Below are 17624 nucleotides of genomic sequence, written 5' to 3'. Positions count from 1 at the left end.
TGGTTACCCTCACCAGACCTCATCCTGACCTGTAGATTGATTTCTTGACTTGACTTTGGACCTGCCTCGTTACCACAAACTTGCCTAAAGATCTGGACCCTTGGTTGAACCTGGCTACTGTCTTGGGGTCTGCCTTGCTCACCTTGCCTGGGTACTGCAGGACTAGGCCCTAGCTGGTGAGACCCCTAACCTGTTGGCTGTGTTATTACACTTGGCTCATGGTTCTCTATCCCTTAGGGAGCAGCCAGTCCTGATAAGGGTATGTTTTTGGAGTTTCTTCAAGATGATACCTTCTACAGCTTTGATCAACCTCCTCCCTCAGCAAAGGAGGGTTTGAGTGGACCCTCGCTAGCAAGACTAGTTTCCTAAGATTTTTTTTTTTTTTAAATCTATTATTAAAATACTAAAGAATATTAACCTTCTTTCTCCCTCTTTGCTTAAAGGAGCCTACAACCTTTTATGAAAGGTTGAGCATGCTGTTCTGAGCTGAACCTAGCACAAGTAATGTGCTTGGTCTGATCTGATGGTCTTCCTCCCAATAGGGTTTTGTGCTGAAAAAATGCTGGGTGTCCTCTACATAAAATTATTAATCAAGAGCCTTAGTCATCACTAAATAGTGTAATAGCTTGCAAAAGCTACCACTGCAGAACAGTTGTACTTCTACATCACTGCTTCAGTCTCCCTCTAGATGTAAGCAGCCACTGGCTGCAAAAGTGTCTGTGATACTGCTGTCCTCACAGGATCCTTCTCTGCATGTGTGTAGAGAGGAATTTAGACATATAATGTATTCTGAGGGCAACAAATGACAATGGATTATGAATTTCACAGCTGCTGCACCTCAATTCTCAACCAAATGCATTTTTTAAAAACAGAAGGCAAATTTTTAAGCTGACAAACTTGGCCATCTACAGCAAAGTTGATTTCTTATGTTTTCTCTTCTACACACCCACCTCACTCTTTCTGGATTCCTACAGCACAGAGATCAAATTATATATTATGACACATCTCTCCTGCTATAGTCCTTTCAGACAATGCCATCAAAGACAGCTATTCAAGACCATGGCTAGTAGTATGTTTACATAAGAGTAACTGGTCTACCAAACAATTTATTAAAACACAAGTGTCTTCAGCACTCCAGCTGTGTAAAGATAAACAAGACTAACTGATATAGCATTAGCAAAAGTCAACACATAGTCCTTTCCATTTCTCTTACAGGAAAGAAGATAGGTGCAAGAACACTTACCAAAAAAAGCTATGATGGGTCTCCCTCTCTCTCTGGTGATATTACTATTATTTCAATAATGACCATAATAATTAGCTCATATAAAGAATATACCCTAAAGGAACAGCACTGTTACTATAAAAGAGCCCTTTACCACAGAATCATAGAATAGTTTGGGTTGGAAAGGACCTCTAAAGGTCATCTAGTCCAATCCCCCTGCCATGGGCAGGGACATCTTCAACTAGATCAGGTTGCTCAGAGCCCAGTCCAACCTGACCTTGAATGTTTCCAGGGATGGGGCATCCACCACCTCTCTGGGCAACCTGTTCCAGTGCTTCACCACCCTCAGCGTAAAAAATTTCTTCCTTATATCTAGTCTAAATCTACCCCCCTTTAGTTTAAAGCCATTCCCCCTTGTCCTGTCGCAACAGGCCCTGCTAAAAAGTCTGCCGCCATCTTTTTTATAAGCCCCCTTTAAGTACTGAGAGGCTGCAATAAGGTCTCCCTGAAGCCTTCTCTTCTCCAGGCTGAACAACCCCAACTCTCTCAGCCTTTCTTCATAGGAGAGGTGTTCCATCCCCCTGATCATTTTTGTGACCCTCTTCTGGACCCGCTCCAACAGGTCTGTGTCTTTCTTATGCTGAGGGCTCCAGAGCTGGATGCATTACTCCAGGTGGGGTCTCACCAGAGCAGAGTAGAGGGGCAGAATCACCTCCCTCGACCTGCTGGCCACGCTTCTTTTGATGCAGCCCAGCATACGATTGGCCTTCTGGGCTGCGAGCACACATTGCTGGTTCATGTCCAGCTTTTCCTCCACCAGTACCCCCAAGTCCTTCTCGGCAGGGCTGCTCTCAATCCCTTCATCTCCCAGCCTGTATTGATATCAGGGATTGCCCTGACCCAGGTGCAGGACCTTGCACTTGGCCTTGTTAAACCTCATGAAGTTCACACAGGCCCACTTCTCCAGCTTGTCCAGGTCTCTCTGGATGGCATCCTGTCCCTCTGGCGTGTCGACTGCACCACTCAGCTTGGTGTCGTCTGCAAACTTGCTGAGGGTGCACTCGGTCCCACTGTCCATGTCATTGATGAAGATATTAAACAGTACCGGTCCCAATACGGACCCCCTGTGGGACGCCACTCATCACTGATCTCCATCTGGACATTGAGCCGTTGACCACTACCCTCTGGATGCGACCATCTAACCAATTCCTCACCCTTTACCGGACAGTCCACCCATCAAATCCATACCTCTCCAGTTTAGAGAGAAGGATGTTGTGGGGGACCGTGTCAAAGGCCTTACAGAGATCCAGATAGACGACATCTGTAGCCCTTCCCGTGTCCACTGATGTAGTCCCTCCATCCTAGAAGGCCACTAGGTTGGTCAGGCAGGACTTGCCCTTGGTGAAGCCATGCTGGCTGTCTCGAATCACCTCCCTGTCCTCCATGTGCCTTAGCGTGGCTTCCAGGAGGATCTGCTCCATGATCTTCCCAGGCACAGACGTGAGGCTGACTGGCCTATAGTTCCCCGGGTCTTCCTTTTTTCCCTTTTTACGATTAGTTTTAGATAAAAAACAATATTCTTTTAAAGGCTAGCATAAATAGTAGGTGATCACTTTCAAGATGACTTTTAAAGTGGCCCACATTGCCTGTTAGCCAAATTAATTTATACAACCAATTAAGTCTGAGTGACATGCAGTGGTCATCTGCAGACATAATTGGCAGAGAACAGAAAATACGTTCTAACTTTATGCAAATTTTCCCAATATACAACTGCTGCAATCTCACTCTGCTGGTTCAAATTGGCTCACAAAATGTTGATGGGATAACACAACCCTGTAAGACTTTATAATGGCTCAACTACTGTCCATTTGTATGTTGATCAAGTACTCTGTGTCCTTGTAGTTGGCAAAAAAAGAAATCAGTGTAAGGCAGGAGGCTTGCATGAGCAGTACTGTGTACTTTGTTTAATTTGGTTAAAAAAACCCCAAAACACAATTGTGTGTTCACAGTTGAACAAGATTAATTTCCACTGACAAGTGATTGCATAACACACACAACCTGCTTACTGAACACACAACCAGAACTTGCTCAGTCAATAATCCACTGCAAGCTATCAACAAAAAAAACAGGACAGTGTAAGCAAGTAAATCGAATCAGACATAAGAGCACAAAAACATAGTATTTATTTTTGGATGTATTTTGTAATACTAAACATACTGACATCTTCACATGAGATCTCACTGTAATGCTCAGAAAGTAAGTAAGTCTTCCAAACAAAAAAGCTCAACAGTGATAGTTTTGTGACAATTATCAGGCTTGGAGATGCAGTATTTATTTTGCAGTATGGGTTATTTACATGGTGATATCTTTCTGAAATAATGCTTTATAGAGTTGACACACCTGCAGTGGATTCAGGGGCAACAAGAGCAGCTTCTATTGATACATTAATAGTAAAAGGCTGAGCAAGGAAAATGAGCATCTGTTGATGAATGGAGTAGGTAATTTAGTGATAGCAGACACAGACAAGGCTGAGGTACTCACTGCCGCCTTTGTCTTGGTCTTCATCAACGAGGTCTTCCAGGACTCTGTACGTAGAGACAGGGTTCAAGAAGAACTCTACCAGTAGTGGATGAGGGTCAAATCAGGAACTTCTTGAGAAATCTCAACCCATACAAGGCCATGGGACCAGATGGGATACATCCAAGGGTGCTGAGAGAGCTGGCTGATGTCACTGGGAGGCTGCTCTCTATCATCTTGGAAAGGTTGTGGAGATCAGAGGAGGTCCTTGATGACAGAAAAAGGACAAATGTTGCGTCCATCTTCAGAAAAGGCCAAAAAGATGATCCAGGGAATTACAGGCCAGGCAGTCTAACTTTAGTCCCTGGGAAAATCATAAACTGACTCTTCTTAGAGCATGTTTCTGGGCACATGAAGGAGAAAAAGGTGACTGTTCTGCACTGGGGGGAGGGGGGGGAGAGAAAAGTGAGCAAGCGAGACAGTGCAGGGTTCTTTCTGGATCTCAGCAAGAAAGGCCCAACAACAAATGGCTTAATAAAATAGCTGTTTTAATGAGACAGAATAAGAAGAGGAATATAGATAGCGAGTAAATCTTGCGTCCCTTCAGATACTGGGAACCCTGCATTTGTGCAGCATCAGATGGACCCCAGATGGATTTTCCCATGGCATGCTGTGCAGATTCTGTCTATGGAGAGAGGTCCCTTCTTTTTGGTCATTTGAGCTATTATATAATTTCCTTACAAGAAAACAACTCTATTCACAAAGGATGTTCACATGAGAACTTCTTGCTGCACTTTTAGATAAAGAGAAGGACACACAGCTGGTGTAACTGCTGGTACCAAGTGGGCGCTCTGTTACAATGAGCTGGCTGAGTTTATCCTGCAGCCAAGGAAGTTGTGTAGCATAAACATAGGCCTGAAGGCTACACTGTATGTGCAGCACAGGCCTGGCCTCCTCAGGTTAACTGTTATGTGGATCACTAATTCCTTGATGTACAATGGTCTCCTGGTCAGGATCACTACAGTGATTAAGAACAGTCAGCATGGATTTACCAAGAGTAAATCACACCTGATCAACCTGATTGTCTTCTATGATAAAATGGCTGGATTTGTGGACGAGGGGAGAGCACTGGATGTCATTTAGCTCGACTCCAGCAAGGCTTTCAATACTGTCTCCCACAATATTCTTGTATCCAAGTTGGGAAATTACACTCTGGATGGGTAGACAACTAGATGAGTAAAAAACTGGTTGGATGGTTTGGATCAGAGGGTAGTGGTTAACGGGTCTTACTTTACCTGGAGGCTGGTTACAAGTCAGGTACTGCAAGGGTGTATCCTGGGAACTTTCCTGTTTAACATCTTCTTCTTCGATGACCTGGAGGAGGTGATAGAGTGCACTCTCATCAAGTTTATAAATGACACCAAATTAGGGCATCAGTTGATACGCTAGGGCAGGGCTGCCATTCAGAGAGGCCAAGACAGGCTGGAGGAATGGGCTAAAAGGAAGAACCTTATAAAACTCAACAAGGACAAATGCCAAACTCTGCCCCCACGAGGGAAAAAAAATCCCTTGCAACTATACAGGCTGGGGACAGACTGGCTGGGAAGCAGCTCTGCTGTAAAGGGCTGGGGACTGTGGTAGAAAGCAAGCTGAACATGAGCGAGCAGTATGCCCAGGCAGCAAAGGCAGCTAACAGCATCCTAGGCTGTGTTAACAGGAACATAGCCAATACATCCAGAGAAGTGGTCATCTCCCTTTACTTGGCACTCATTAGACCACATCTAGAATATTGCATCCAGTTTTGGGCCCCCAATATAGGAAAGAGATCAACAAAATGGAGCAAATTCAGTGGAAGGCCACTGGGGTGGGTTGACCCTGGCCAGCAGCCAAACATCCACCCTGCAAGCACTTGTTCAGCAATAGCTGAAACATTGGCGTGTTATCAATACTGTTTCAGCCACAAATGCAAAGCACACCACCATATGGGCTGCTATGAAGAAAGTTAACTCCATCCCAGCCAGACCCAGTACAGCCACCAAGAAGTGCAGGGAGCTAGAGCAAATGCCCCATAAGGAGAGGCTGAGAGAAATGGGCTTGTTCAGCTTGAAGAAAAAAAGGCTTTGGGGGACTTAGTAGCAGCCTTCCAATACATACAAGATCATCAACAAGAAGATGGAGCCGGGCTCTTCACAGTGGTGCATAGTGGGAGGATGAGAAACAACAGGCATAAAGTTGAAACAAGAGAAGTTCAGACTGGATATGAGGAAAAACTTTTTCACTATGAGGACAGTCAAGCAGTGGAACAGGGGCCAAGAGAGGTTGTGGGAGTTCTGTTCTTGGAGGTTTTCAAGCCCTGACTGCACAAAGCCCGAGCAACCTGGTCTGACCTCATAGCTGACCCTGTTTTGAGCAGGATGTTGGACTAGAGACCTCCTGAGGTCCCTTCCAACCCAAATGTTCTGTGAATCTACGATAGTGAAAGACCAAGAAAGCAAGAGCAGTCAGACAGAAGTTCCTGGGTTTTCAGTATGCCCCTCCAGGAACACTAGAATCAATGAATGATGAAAATTAAAAATTGCTACTTGCAAAAAAAAAAAAAAATTTTTTTTTTTTTAAACTAAGTCCTCCCTTACAACCTCTGGCTAGTCAAAAAGTACAGTTAAACATGGTAGGGTTTCAGGTGCAATGTAGCATATGAAAGCAGAAAATACAGATAAAACTAATTTTAAGGGAAACACTAGAAAGGCAAGGAAGATGGAAAAATAGGTGGGATGTCACTAATAAGGCAACACACGAGCAAGATAATTAAGTAGAAAATACTGTATCTTATTGTTGATCCAGTGAGACTGAGTGAGGCTCAATGTCATTAGACCCTGGTATCAATATGATTATCAAACAAAATGTGCTCTTTCCTACTGCTTTCTGTAAGTATGACAAATTTCTTTAATGCTTTAAAAATAAAGATCCAGAAATGTGACCATTAAATAAAACCTATAGTGAGATTTTAACATACTAAAGGATTTAACATGCCATTCACCATAGTTCCACATTCTTATTTACCTTGGATGCTCAAGCTGCAAATAAAGTATTGACAGACATGAGACAGTTTTTCCAACATGGAGAAGTGTGGTTAGAGGAGATGAAGCTGTATTTCTTTATTAGTGAACTACTGTTTCATATAAAGACACATGTAGAGAGTTCCATATTTCCTTTGGTCCGACAATGCACATTTTGTTTTGGTGCTTCAATACTTGGATTGTTCATCTAGTTAAAATTAGTTACAGCACTGTGAATTAGGATTTTCTTTTCAGTTTACCTAAATATAAATCCAAGATCATTCAGAAGGCTAACCTGTCTATCAGATAGCACAAGTTCCTCAAAATTGGTCAGTAACATCACACAGGATATATTTGCTATACAGAACAAAGAGAGGAAGTTTGCAAGTATGTTTTTATATTAAAAGCAGCAACTGCTGTGTGACTTGGATATAGAAAATGTTAAATATCTGTCTGTTCTAGGTAGAACTGACATGCTGAAGCACTGACCCAGCTCCCACATAGCAGAGTAACATTTATCAGTATAAGTACTCCAAAATTTATTTAGAAACCTAATATATTGAAAGGCAGTAGTTAGTTCATGGGCATCTGTAACAAAAAACAAAACCAAAAAAACCCTGCAAACATTATTAGTTACAGTGGTTTCTAAGAAGATGAAATTAAAACACAATCTATGCGATTCACCTGAAGAATAAAGATAACTGAACTTCTGCTTTACAAAGTGTATAATGCTATATTTTTAATGATATTAACACTAGATTTTTACTTACTTGAAAAAGTACATTTATGATACTACTCTAAACTGAAGGATTGGTGTTGATAGCTACATTTTATACAGAGACATCCATAAATATGGCAAGTGAGGCTCATTCCTGACATTGATCTGAGGAACAATCTATAGTTAGGAAGGACAGTAAGTATATGGAGGAAGAAATTAAAGCCTGAAGATAAAATGAGGAAATGATAATATGCTTACACAATAATGTGAAACAGATTGACTATCTGGATCTGGAGTAAGAAACCACCTTACCCAGTAAAAAGAGCCACCACAAATCATCTCTCATTTTAAAAAAACAAAGTAGATATAGACAAGCTTGTTTCAGGCTTCCATGTCTATGAAATTTAAACATATGAAATACAAGTTGGTTAAAATATTGCTAAGAATAGCACAAACAAGAAACAGTATTTCACTTATTACTCAATACAAGTTTTTACAGAAAAAATGGTGAAACAACCAGATCTTGCTGTATTCAAAGTATTTATATACACATCTAACATTCCGGAAGTTACTTGTCGTGGACTTATTTTAAGTACCTTCATTACACACTGTCCTTTACTGCAAAACAGCCAAAAATGCATTCAGAACCCTAAAACTACTTTCATAATTAACATTTTAAAGCATTTTATGGCAGACAGGTGCATCCAAGGTTGGTTTTCTTTTAAGAATATGCAATCTGTATTAGTTACTGTAAAGATCTCTTTGCATTACTGTTCATACACAACTTACCAACTTATGTTATGGGTTATTTATTTAAATGTTTTCAGAATTTTACAAAATCCCCCCCCCCCAATTATTTGCCCTTCAGTTTTTCATTCTTGAAACATGCTACTCCAACATAATTAGGAGTTAACTACATTCTCACTCAACCCCCACCTGTCTGCCCTACAATGGAACTACTTGGTTTTAGGGATTACATCCTTGTGAGCCCAAGACCTGCATGTATTAAACAATAATTTTTAACCTGTCTACAGTGCCTCCTTCTGAAGATCTCAAAGCAGTTCATTAACAGTTGTTTAAGTCTCACAACACCCCTGTGAGGTAAATACAGCATTATCACCAATTTACAGAACCAAGACTTTTGTGAATGCAGCACAATCACATGCAAGCATTCACTAATCTACAAGGGCAGCTTCTTAACCTTCAGCCTTGAACAAAAGAACATTAGTGTTCCTGAAATACTTCAGTCTTAAAAGTTTGTATTAGCATTCCCATGGGGCTAGGGAGTGGGGGAGATTAAAGCAAAGTGCTAGGTAGATTGCTGCTCTGCCACCTCAGACAGGTTGTTTTGGAATGTTTATATAGATGGCTGGACTGGCTGAACCGTTTGCCACACTTTAAACAGGCATAAGGCTTTTCTCCTGTATGCACACGAATGTGCTTCTTACAGTCTGTTAGGGTCAAAAAAGTCTTGCAGCAGATCTTACAGGCATATTTACGAGCACCTTCAACAACCAAGACATTATGTTCAGATAAGGCCTTCTTACATTTTGAAAGAACATCTGCAGATGCCCTTGTCAACTGTGGTGGACCAGGTTGTGAAGGATGTCCATTTTCAAAAGTGGTCCCATTGATTAACAGCTGGGAACTGGAAGTGTTATCTTGTAGCTGGGAGCTCCTGACAGAGGTCACAACAGGCATTTTGGGGGCTATGCGACGATAGCCAGGAAAGCTACTAGCTCCACCTCTTACAGATCCCATCACTGTCCTTGATGAAGAGTGCAGGCCCAAGCCTGACCTTGGAAAATCCATACCAAATTGTTCTGCAGCCCTGTACCCGGAAGTCTGTACACATGGAAGAGCCATTGCATCCTGCATTGGTCTAACAAAATGAGAGTCTGCAGACTCACTGAATGGATTCTCTATATGACAAACTGTAACGGAGGAATGACTACTAGCAGGCCCAGACTCTGGACTCAATAGGTAAGAGGCATCACCATCCATTCTGCAGTCCCTTGTTGTATTCGGAATGTTATCATTGCTATTTTGACTTGCACCAAAGTTACCACCTCTGCTTTTATTCAGAAAATTTGAGATACTGAAAGTGGACTTATGTTCCAGGTTATTTGACACTTCCATAATATGGATGTCTCCCACCCTATCAGTACTAGACTGTGGGTCAGAAAAGCTACGATCACTGCTTTCAGGACTCAGTTCTATCTTCTCTGCGCTCACCACTCCTCCTTCCACTTCAACAGACTCACTGCCTTCTGCTTGAGAAGTGACATCGCTCACTTCATCTTGAGGTTCTGGGGAACTCAAAGGCTCAGATTTAACCACCACCCCTGTGTGTTCTTTTTCATTTAGACTGACCTCTGGATTTTTGCATGGGAAGTTGTTTTTTTCAGAAGTAGCTTCCTGATCAAAACTGGTTTCCACTTGGATTACCTGAGATGAGATGGATATCTGTGAAATGTTTCCTCCACTGTTGTCTGACTGGCTGGGCACTTGAGCATCTTCTTGAGCACCAAAAGACTGATCAAACATAATAGTATTATCCTCTTGTTTATCAATAACAGCATCAGCCTTAGAATTGTCCACATTCTTCAGTGAATCTGGTGAAAAAAAATCTTCTCGTGAATGAACTACTGACTGCCCGTTCTCTGGAGTAACATCTGAAATGGACTCATCTACGGTAGGTCTGATTCGCTGTCTGGCCCGATCATCAGAAGACTGTTTACGCTTGTGGAGACGCCGGATAGGAAAGGTAGCACGTTGTTCTATGTTACTTCTCATCGATGAGCTCATGGTATTTAGTTGTTCCTCTGTGCTCTGAGTGGAATTTAACGCAGAGCTCACAATGCTCAGCCCAAGCTGCTGAAGCATGAAAGATCTTTGGATGCGTGCATTTTGCTCCTGAACTCTATCATTAGGTGGAGACATTGGTAGTGTCCTGGTAGTAAGGTAGTGTTTACATGCTTTAACAACAGAGTTCAAATGTAGGTGAGAAGCAGCCAGCAAGACATCCATTACATTGCTCTCCCCAAGCATTAGTGTAGAAGTGTACATCATATCAATCAGGGCAGCAAAAGCTTCTGCTGTCACCACTTCACTGTCCAGCTGAATCATGTTCATAGTTTGATCACCCTCTGCTACAGTAAAGAGAGCTCGGAAGTGTGTGCTACACGCTGCCAGAACAGAGCGATGGGCTTTGAAATGTCTGTTTCCCACCACGATGACACAGTCACAAAGTTGGCCATGAAGCCTCTGGTAGTTTAGCTGCTGAAAGACTTGCTCGAAGTGTCCTGGAAAATCCATGATTCTATAAAATAAAGCATAAGAAGCTATAATGCTAAAAATGGATGAAGTTTGACTTAGATCACAGTGAGAACAGTTTAAAAAAAAAGATGGCTAAGAGACAGATGACCAAAAGCTTACCTTAATTTCCCACTACCATATTGATATTATACTCATGCTGGCAACTCTGTGAAGGAGCACAAAAACAAACAAAAGAACCCCCAAACCAGAATCTGTTATGGAGTTAACATAGTATAATAGCTAACACTACATTGAACATGTCACAGTATGCTCTACTGTGAGCTGAATAATGCAGTGTGGTTCCTGTTAATTCCTGTTCAAACTAAAACACCTCTTCAGTAAACCATCCAATCCTGATGTAAAAATTTCTACTTGTGAAGAAGCCAACACAGTCTTTGATAAATTGTTCCTTATATTGAAAAATTTGAGCTTTAACTCTACTCTGAATTAGTCTAGCCTCATCTTCAGGAGTATACAAGGAGCCAATTGCTATCTGTTACAACACAAAAAACTTCATTCAAATATCTGCATAGGAACTTTTAAAATTAGAGTGATTATTTTCATGTGCATGCAGCCATGAACTACAAACATAATTTGCATACAGAACTCCAGATAGACATATAAACTTGTATTGGGTTTATGTGGAAGGTTTTGGTAGCAGGAAGCTACAAAGGTGGTTTCTGTGAGAAGACGCCAGAAGCTGCCCCCATGTCAGACAGAGCTAGTTTCAGCCAGCTCCAAGATGGACCCGCTGATGGCCAAAGCTGAGCCAATCAGTAACGTTGGTAGCACCTCTGTGATAACATATTTAAGAAAGGGTAAAAAAACCGCTGCGCAACAGCAGCCGGGAGATAGGAGTGAGAATATGTGAGAGAAACAACCCTGCAGACACCAAGGTCAGGGAAGAAGGAGGGGGAGGAGGTGCTCCAGGTGCCGGAGCAAAGATTCCCCTGCAGCCCGTGGTGAAGACCATGGTGAAGCAGGCTGTCCCCCTGCAGCCCATGGAGGTGTACAGTGGAGCAGATATCCACCCTGCAGCCTGTGGAGGACCCCACACCGGAGCAGGTGGATGCTGCAGCCTGTGGATAGCCAATGCAGGAGCAGGCTCCTGGCAGGAACTGCGGCCCCGTGGAGAGGAGCCCACACAGGAGCAGGTTTTCTGGCAGGACCTGTGACCCCGTGGGGTGGGGGATCCATGCTGGAGCAGTCTGTTCCTGAAGGACTGCACCCCGTGGAAAGGACCCACGCTGGAGCAGTTCGTGAAGAACTGCAGCCCGTGGGAAGGACCCACATTGGAGAAGGTCGTGGCTTGGGAGCCAGGTATGCATGTGTCTCTAAGGGTGAGGCACCTGGAGGAATTGGCTACCAGAGGGACCAGAGGGTCCAAGCCAACTGCCGAAGAGACCGTGGGGTCTGGGGGTGGAATAAGAGACTCATTTACATGTGTGCGTGTGTTTCTGTGGGAAGCAACTGGGGACACTGGGGGGATCCAGGGGCCAGCTACTGGGTAGATCGAGTGTCTAAGCCCAGCTACTGGGGGATCACAGTGTGTGTATGTGAGAGGAGGTCTGTACTGGCAACTGGAGTGGGGCTCGTATGTCCAGGTGCCAGCAACTGGAGAGATCAGGGGATCCAGGGGCCAGCTGCTGGATAGACTGAGTGTCTAAATCCAGTTACTGGATGGATCCACATTGTATATACGTATATATTTCCCACTAATGGACTTTCATCCTGATCAGCCAGAGAGGGGAACAGGATGAGGCCATTGTTGCTGTTTGTCTGAGTGCTGAGTGTTTCTGTCTGTGTTGTTCTGTGTTGCTGGCCATGTGTATATGTGTATTATATATGTATTATATATATGTATTTGTATACCTACTGGGAATACATTCTCAGCCTTGCTACTGGTTGGATCTGGGGATATGGAGCTGTGGCAGACTTGCCTCTATGGTGCTGCCAGATTCACCAATTCCCTAACAAGAGATCAGAATGTTTCCCATCTTGATTGAACTACTGAGCACTGTAGAGTGTGTACCACTTAAAAAGGCCCGATGGCTTTCAGGTCACAAGTTATTCAATTAGTTAACCAGAATAGTACTGCAAACTGGTACTCCTGCACCACCAAATATGGGAAACACTGGCCCCTATCTATTTAGTTTTTATCCCCATCCTAATGCCAAGCACAAGCATGACAGTTAAAGTAGAAGGTTTTATGGGATTTGTTTATTTTTCAGGTTTGATAACTTATCACTAGGATAGTGTCTAATTACTGCCTGCTGGCTCTTGAGTTGGTAATTCTTAATCAATATCAACCAACTTAAAACAGGAACAATACAATATTTTTCAAAACTTGACTACAGATGGTTCCTAACTATCTGCATTAACCTCTAAGTCTGACACTTTTCAAGACGTAGCTATGCATGTAAGTAAGGAATTCTTCAATCTTGGTAGCTCATTATACTAGAAGAGTCCTTAATACTTCTTACAGATACTGGTGAAGGCCTGTCAAGTAAGACCTATTAGTTGCACTATAGTATTTTGCACAAGTAGTCAACACACTGAAGAATCATTATAATTATTTTGGTGTTAAAACAAAAAGTTGGGCCAAGTAAAAGCAGAAGTGGATGAGTGGCTTGCTAGTGCCAAAATGGTTGTTTAGTTACTGTTTACTTTGAACTAAAATATGGTACAACTGAAATAAAAAAGAAAAACTATTTGAACTACTTAACAAAAGACACTAAAATTTGAAGTGGACTCCCCCTCCCAGTAACTCTGCATATCCATCTGGGGGAAAATAAATAGCAATATTATGTAATATTCTTTAACCTGTTTCTCCACAGATAGCTCCCCATACAACTAATAGTTACCATGAGCTGACAGGTTTATGATATTTGACTGCCGCCTTCATTATATGATTTAATCAGAAGTTAAATATCATAAAGGAAATTAATTTGGTTACCTAGTTTGTTTTTATTTTCCAAGAAGTGATTCCATCCCAGATACAGCTATATCTTTGCTTACATTGGTCTCAATTTCCAAAGATTACCCTTACAACTAACAGGAACTGAACAAGATCAAAGCAGAGGCCAATAAGTGTGATATTGTGGCAGGAGTTTGTAACAGACAGGGTGAGGAAGCAGACAAAGCCTTCTTTAAGCAACTTGAGGAACTCTACAGATCACAGATCAAGGGCAACAAGAGCTTCTACTACCACTTTAATAGTAAAAGACTGAACAAGGAGAAGGTGGGCCTATTGCTGAATGGGATGGGTGATCTAGTGACAGTGGACATAGATGAGGCTGAGGTACTCAATGCCTTCTTGGCCTCAATCTGCACCCACAAAGTCTCCCAGGCCTCTGTGCTTAGAGAAAGGGTTCAAGGAAAACTACCAACAGTGGATGAGGATTGAATCAGGGATTATTTCAGAGAACTTAATCTGTACAAATCCATGGGACCAGATGGGCTGCATCCAAGGGTGCTGAGAGAACTGGCTGGTTTCATAGTGAGGCTGTTCTCTTATCAGCTTTGAAAAGTCATGAAGATCAGGGAAATTCCCTGATGACTAGAGAAGGACAAATGTTGCATTCATCCTAAAAAAAAAAAAAACAGGGAACTTCAGTTCCTGGGAAAATCATAGAGAAAGTCCTCTTGGAACATGTTTTTGGGCACATGAAGGAGAAGGTGATTGGGAACAGTCAGCATGCATTTACCAAGGGGCTATCATGCCTGACCAACCTAATTGCCTTCTGTGATAAAATGGCAGTGTCTGTGGATGAAGGGAGAGCACTGGATGTCATTTACCTCGACTTTAGCAGGGCTTTCAATACTGTATCCCACAATATTCTTGTATCCAAGTTGGGATATTATAGTCTGGATGGGTGGACAACTAGATGGGTTTAAAAACTAGTTGGGTGACTGAGATCAGAGAGTGGTGGTTAATGGGTTGTACTCTACCAGGATGCCTGTGACAAGTGGGGTACTGCAGGGGTCTATCCTGGGACCTGTCCTGTTTAAAATCTTTATCAAACACCTGGAGGAGGTGATGCATCTTGCTCTTGTCAGGTTTGCAGGAGTTGGGAGGATGAAGTAAATACACTCAAGGGCAGGGCTGCCATTCAGAAAGACCTAGACAGGTTGGAGGAATGGGCTGACAGGAACTTAATTTAATTCAACAAGGACAAATGCCAAGTCCTGCACCTAGGGAAGAACCACCCCTGGCATCAATATCATCTGGGGACTGGCTGGGGAGCAGCTCTGCTGAAAAGGACCCGAGGATCTTGGAAAACAGCAAGCTGAATATGAGCCAGAACTGTGCCCTGGCAGCAAAGGTGGTTAGCAGTATCCTGGGCTATATTACCAGGAGCATAGCTAGTAGATTGAGGGAAGTGATTATCCTCCTTTACTTGGTGCTCATTAGATCACATCTAGAATGCTGTGTCAAATTTTGGGCACCCCAATACAAGAAAGTAATTGATAAAGTGGATCAAATTCAGCAGAGGGCCACCAAGACGTCAGGAGGTTGGAGTACTTGCACTATGAGGAGAGGCTGAGGGAACTGTGCTTGTTCAGCCTGGAGGAAGGAAGGCTGCAGGGGCACCTAATAGCAGCCCTCCAGTACCTATGAGGAGGCTATCAAGAAGACAGAGCCAGGCTCTTCACAGTGTTGCATAGTGGGAAGATGACACAATGGGCACAAATTGAAACAAGCAAGGTTCACGCTGGCTATAAGGAATCTGTTTTTCACCATGAGGACAGTCAAGCAGCGGAACAGGGGCCCTGAGAAGTTGTGCAGTCTCCAGTCTTGGAGGCTTTCAAGCCCTGACTAGAGAAAACCCTGAGCAAGCTGGTCTGAATTCAGCGTTGACCCTGCTTTAAGCAGGAGGTTGGGCTAGAGACCTCCAGAAGTCCCTTCCAACCTGAATGGTTCTCTTATTTTTTTTTTCTTCTAGCCTGAGAAGAGATTCTCTGTAAAGAAGTGGAACTGCCAAAAGAAAAGACACCTAAACACAGTGTTGAGTTTGGAAGGCAGCCATTGCATTCTCTTGTTTAGCCTTTTCCCAGTGCCTGCATCAGGAACAATGCGGGGATTTAGAGAAGCAACCTGAGTGCGTTTGTGTCCTGAGCAGGATCAGGCTTTCAAGCTCTGCTGTGTAGACTGCCACCAGCTCCTCGGCAGCAGGTACTGCAGAGCTCACTGCCTGCGTGGATGAGAGAAAGTGACCAAGGGATCAGCAGCTAGGATTCCAGGCGGCTTGCAGAAGACTGCCGCGTGCTGTTGTTATTCTCCCTACTCCTGTCCAGTCGTCGCCTACTCCGCAGCATGGCGGAACGTCTCTCCTGCGGTTCCCACTGAGGAGGGTGTCCCAAGACGCCACTCCCAGTCTGGAGCGCGGGGACGAATTGATGCAGCCCGGCTACCATACACCACCACCCCCCTGCCGCTTCCGGGTGCTCCCCGCCCCCCTCCGCGCTGCCGCGACAGTCTAGGACGCTCATGCTCCAGAGGCAGCAGCGGTCCAGCCCGGCGCGACCTTCACCACCGGCGGGAATCCTTATGAAACAGGAATGAGGGACAAGAGAGAGGCCGCACAGGGTGGCCCCGCTGCAGTGGAGAGAGATGCAAGCAGCAGCACACCCTCTCCCCAGTGACTCACCTGTTGCGTCTTCCATGCCACCTGAAAATGCAATTTGGAGATAAAAGTTGCCACTGCCGCCGACCAAACTGGACGCTGCATCCACCACCTCACATTCTCGATGACGTAGGAAGTGCAGCACAGAAACCCAACTCGCGTCAACTACACGTGACCAAGAGAAAGAGCAGCTGGGAGGAGTAAGCCCCACCCCATCTCCCCTTTCCTCAGCTAATCACAGAGCTGCCTGGGTACGGCCTCGCTCCAGAAGGGCTTTGTGGGTGTCATGATACTACTCCTCATGCTTGGTGAGCTGTGCTTGTGGAAGGATACATATCAGGGTAAAATACGCTGCGCGACAGCAGCTGGGAGAGAGAGGAGTGAGAAAATGTGAGAGAAACAACCCTGCAGACACCAAGGTCAGTGAAGAAGGAGGAGGAGGAGGTGCTCCAGGCACCGGAGCAGAGATTCCCTTGCAGCCTGTGGTGAAGACCATGGTGATTCAGGTTGTCCCCCTGCAGCCCATGGAGGTCCACGGTGGAGCAGATATCCACCCTGCAGCCTGCGGAGGACCCCACGCCAGAGCAGGTGGATGTGCCCTGAAGGAAGCTGCAGCCCGTGGAGAGCCCACGCAGGAGCAGGCTCCTGGCAGGAACTGCGGCCCGTGGAGAGGAGCCCACGCAGGAGCAGGTTTTCTGGCAGGACCTGTGACCCCGTGGGGTGGGGGATCCATGCTGGAGCAGTCTGTTCCTGAAGGACTGTACCCCGTGGAAAGGACCCATGCTGGAGCAGTTTGTGAAGAACTGCAGCCCGTGGGAAGGACCCACATTGGAGAAGTTCGTGAAGGACTGTATCCCGTGAGAGGGACCCCACCCTGGAGCAGGGGAAGAGTTTGAGGAGGAAGGAGCCGCAGAGATGAAACGTTATGAACTGACCGCAACCCCCATTCCCCATCACGCTGTGCCGCTTGGGGGGGGGGAGGGGAAGAAGAGTCAGGAGTGAAGCTGAGCCTGGGAAGAAGGAAGGGGTGGGGGGAAGGTGTTTTTAGATTTGTTCTTATTTCTCCTTATCCTGCTCTGTTACAATTAATTGCCAGTAAATTAAATTAATTTCCCCAAGTCGAGTCTGTTTTGCCCGTGATGGTAATTGGCAAGTAATCTCCCTGT

At 44.4% G+C, this 17624-nt stretch overlaps 1 protein-coding gene and 1 long non-coding RNA gene across 4 annotated transcripts in view; both read right to left on the bottom strand.

The window, feature by feature from the left end:
* The window catches only part of LOC143171862 (zinc finger and BTB domain-containing protein 5-like), a 113274-nt gene extending 96665 nt beyond the window's left edge, over positions 1 to 16609 (bottom strand). Inside the window, exons 1-2 of one of the 3 annotated variants that reach the window (XM_076360969.1) lie at positions 16483 to 16609; positions 8224 to 10835 (exon numbers count right to left, since the gene is read on the bottom strand). In XM_076360969.1, coding sequence (XP_076217084.1) covers positions 8810 to 10831 — 2022 coding nt within the window. In that variant the 5' untranslated portion in view covers positions 10832 to 10835; positions 16483 to 16609 and the 3' untranslated portion in view covers positions 8224 to 8809. Of the gene's footprint in view, positions 1 to 8223; positions 10836 to 14362; positions 14419 to 16482 lie in introns of those variants that run through there. The other 2 variants (XR_012997232.1, XR_012997231.1) reach the window with 2 other exon arrangements.
* LOC143171954 (uncharacterized) lies at positions 3390 to 5298 on the bottom strand. Its single transcript, XR_012997250.1, has 2 exons — positions 5035 to 5298; positions 3390 to 4006 (listed from the first exon to the last, which is right to left on the bottom strand). It is a non-coding gene; the product is annotated as an uncharacterized LOC143171954 (long non-coding RNA).
* Positions 16610 to 17624: the final 1015 nt, after the last annotated feature.

Source organism: Aptenodytes patagonicus, chromosome W (genome assembly GCF_965638725.1).
Source record: "Aptenodytes patagonicus chromosome W, bAptPat1.pri.cur, whole genome shotgun sequence".
In the NCBI taxonomy this organism is placed as follows: Eukaryota; Metazoa; Chordata; class Aves; order Sphenisciformes; family Spheniscidae; genus Aptenodytes; species Aptenodytes patagonicus.
This window is presented reverse-complemented; position numbering and strand designations above follow the sequence as displayed.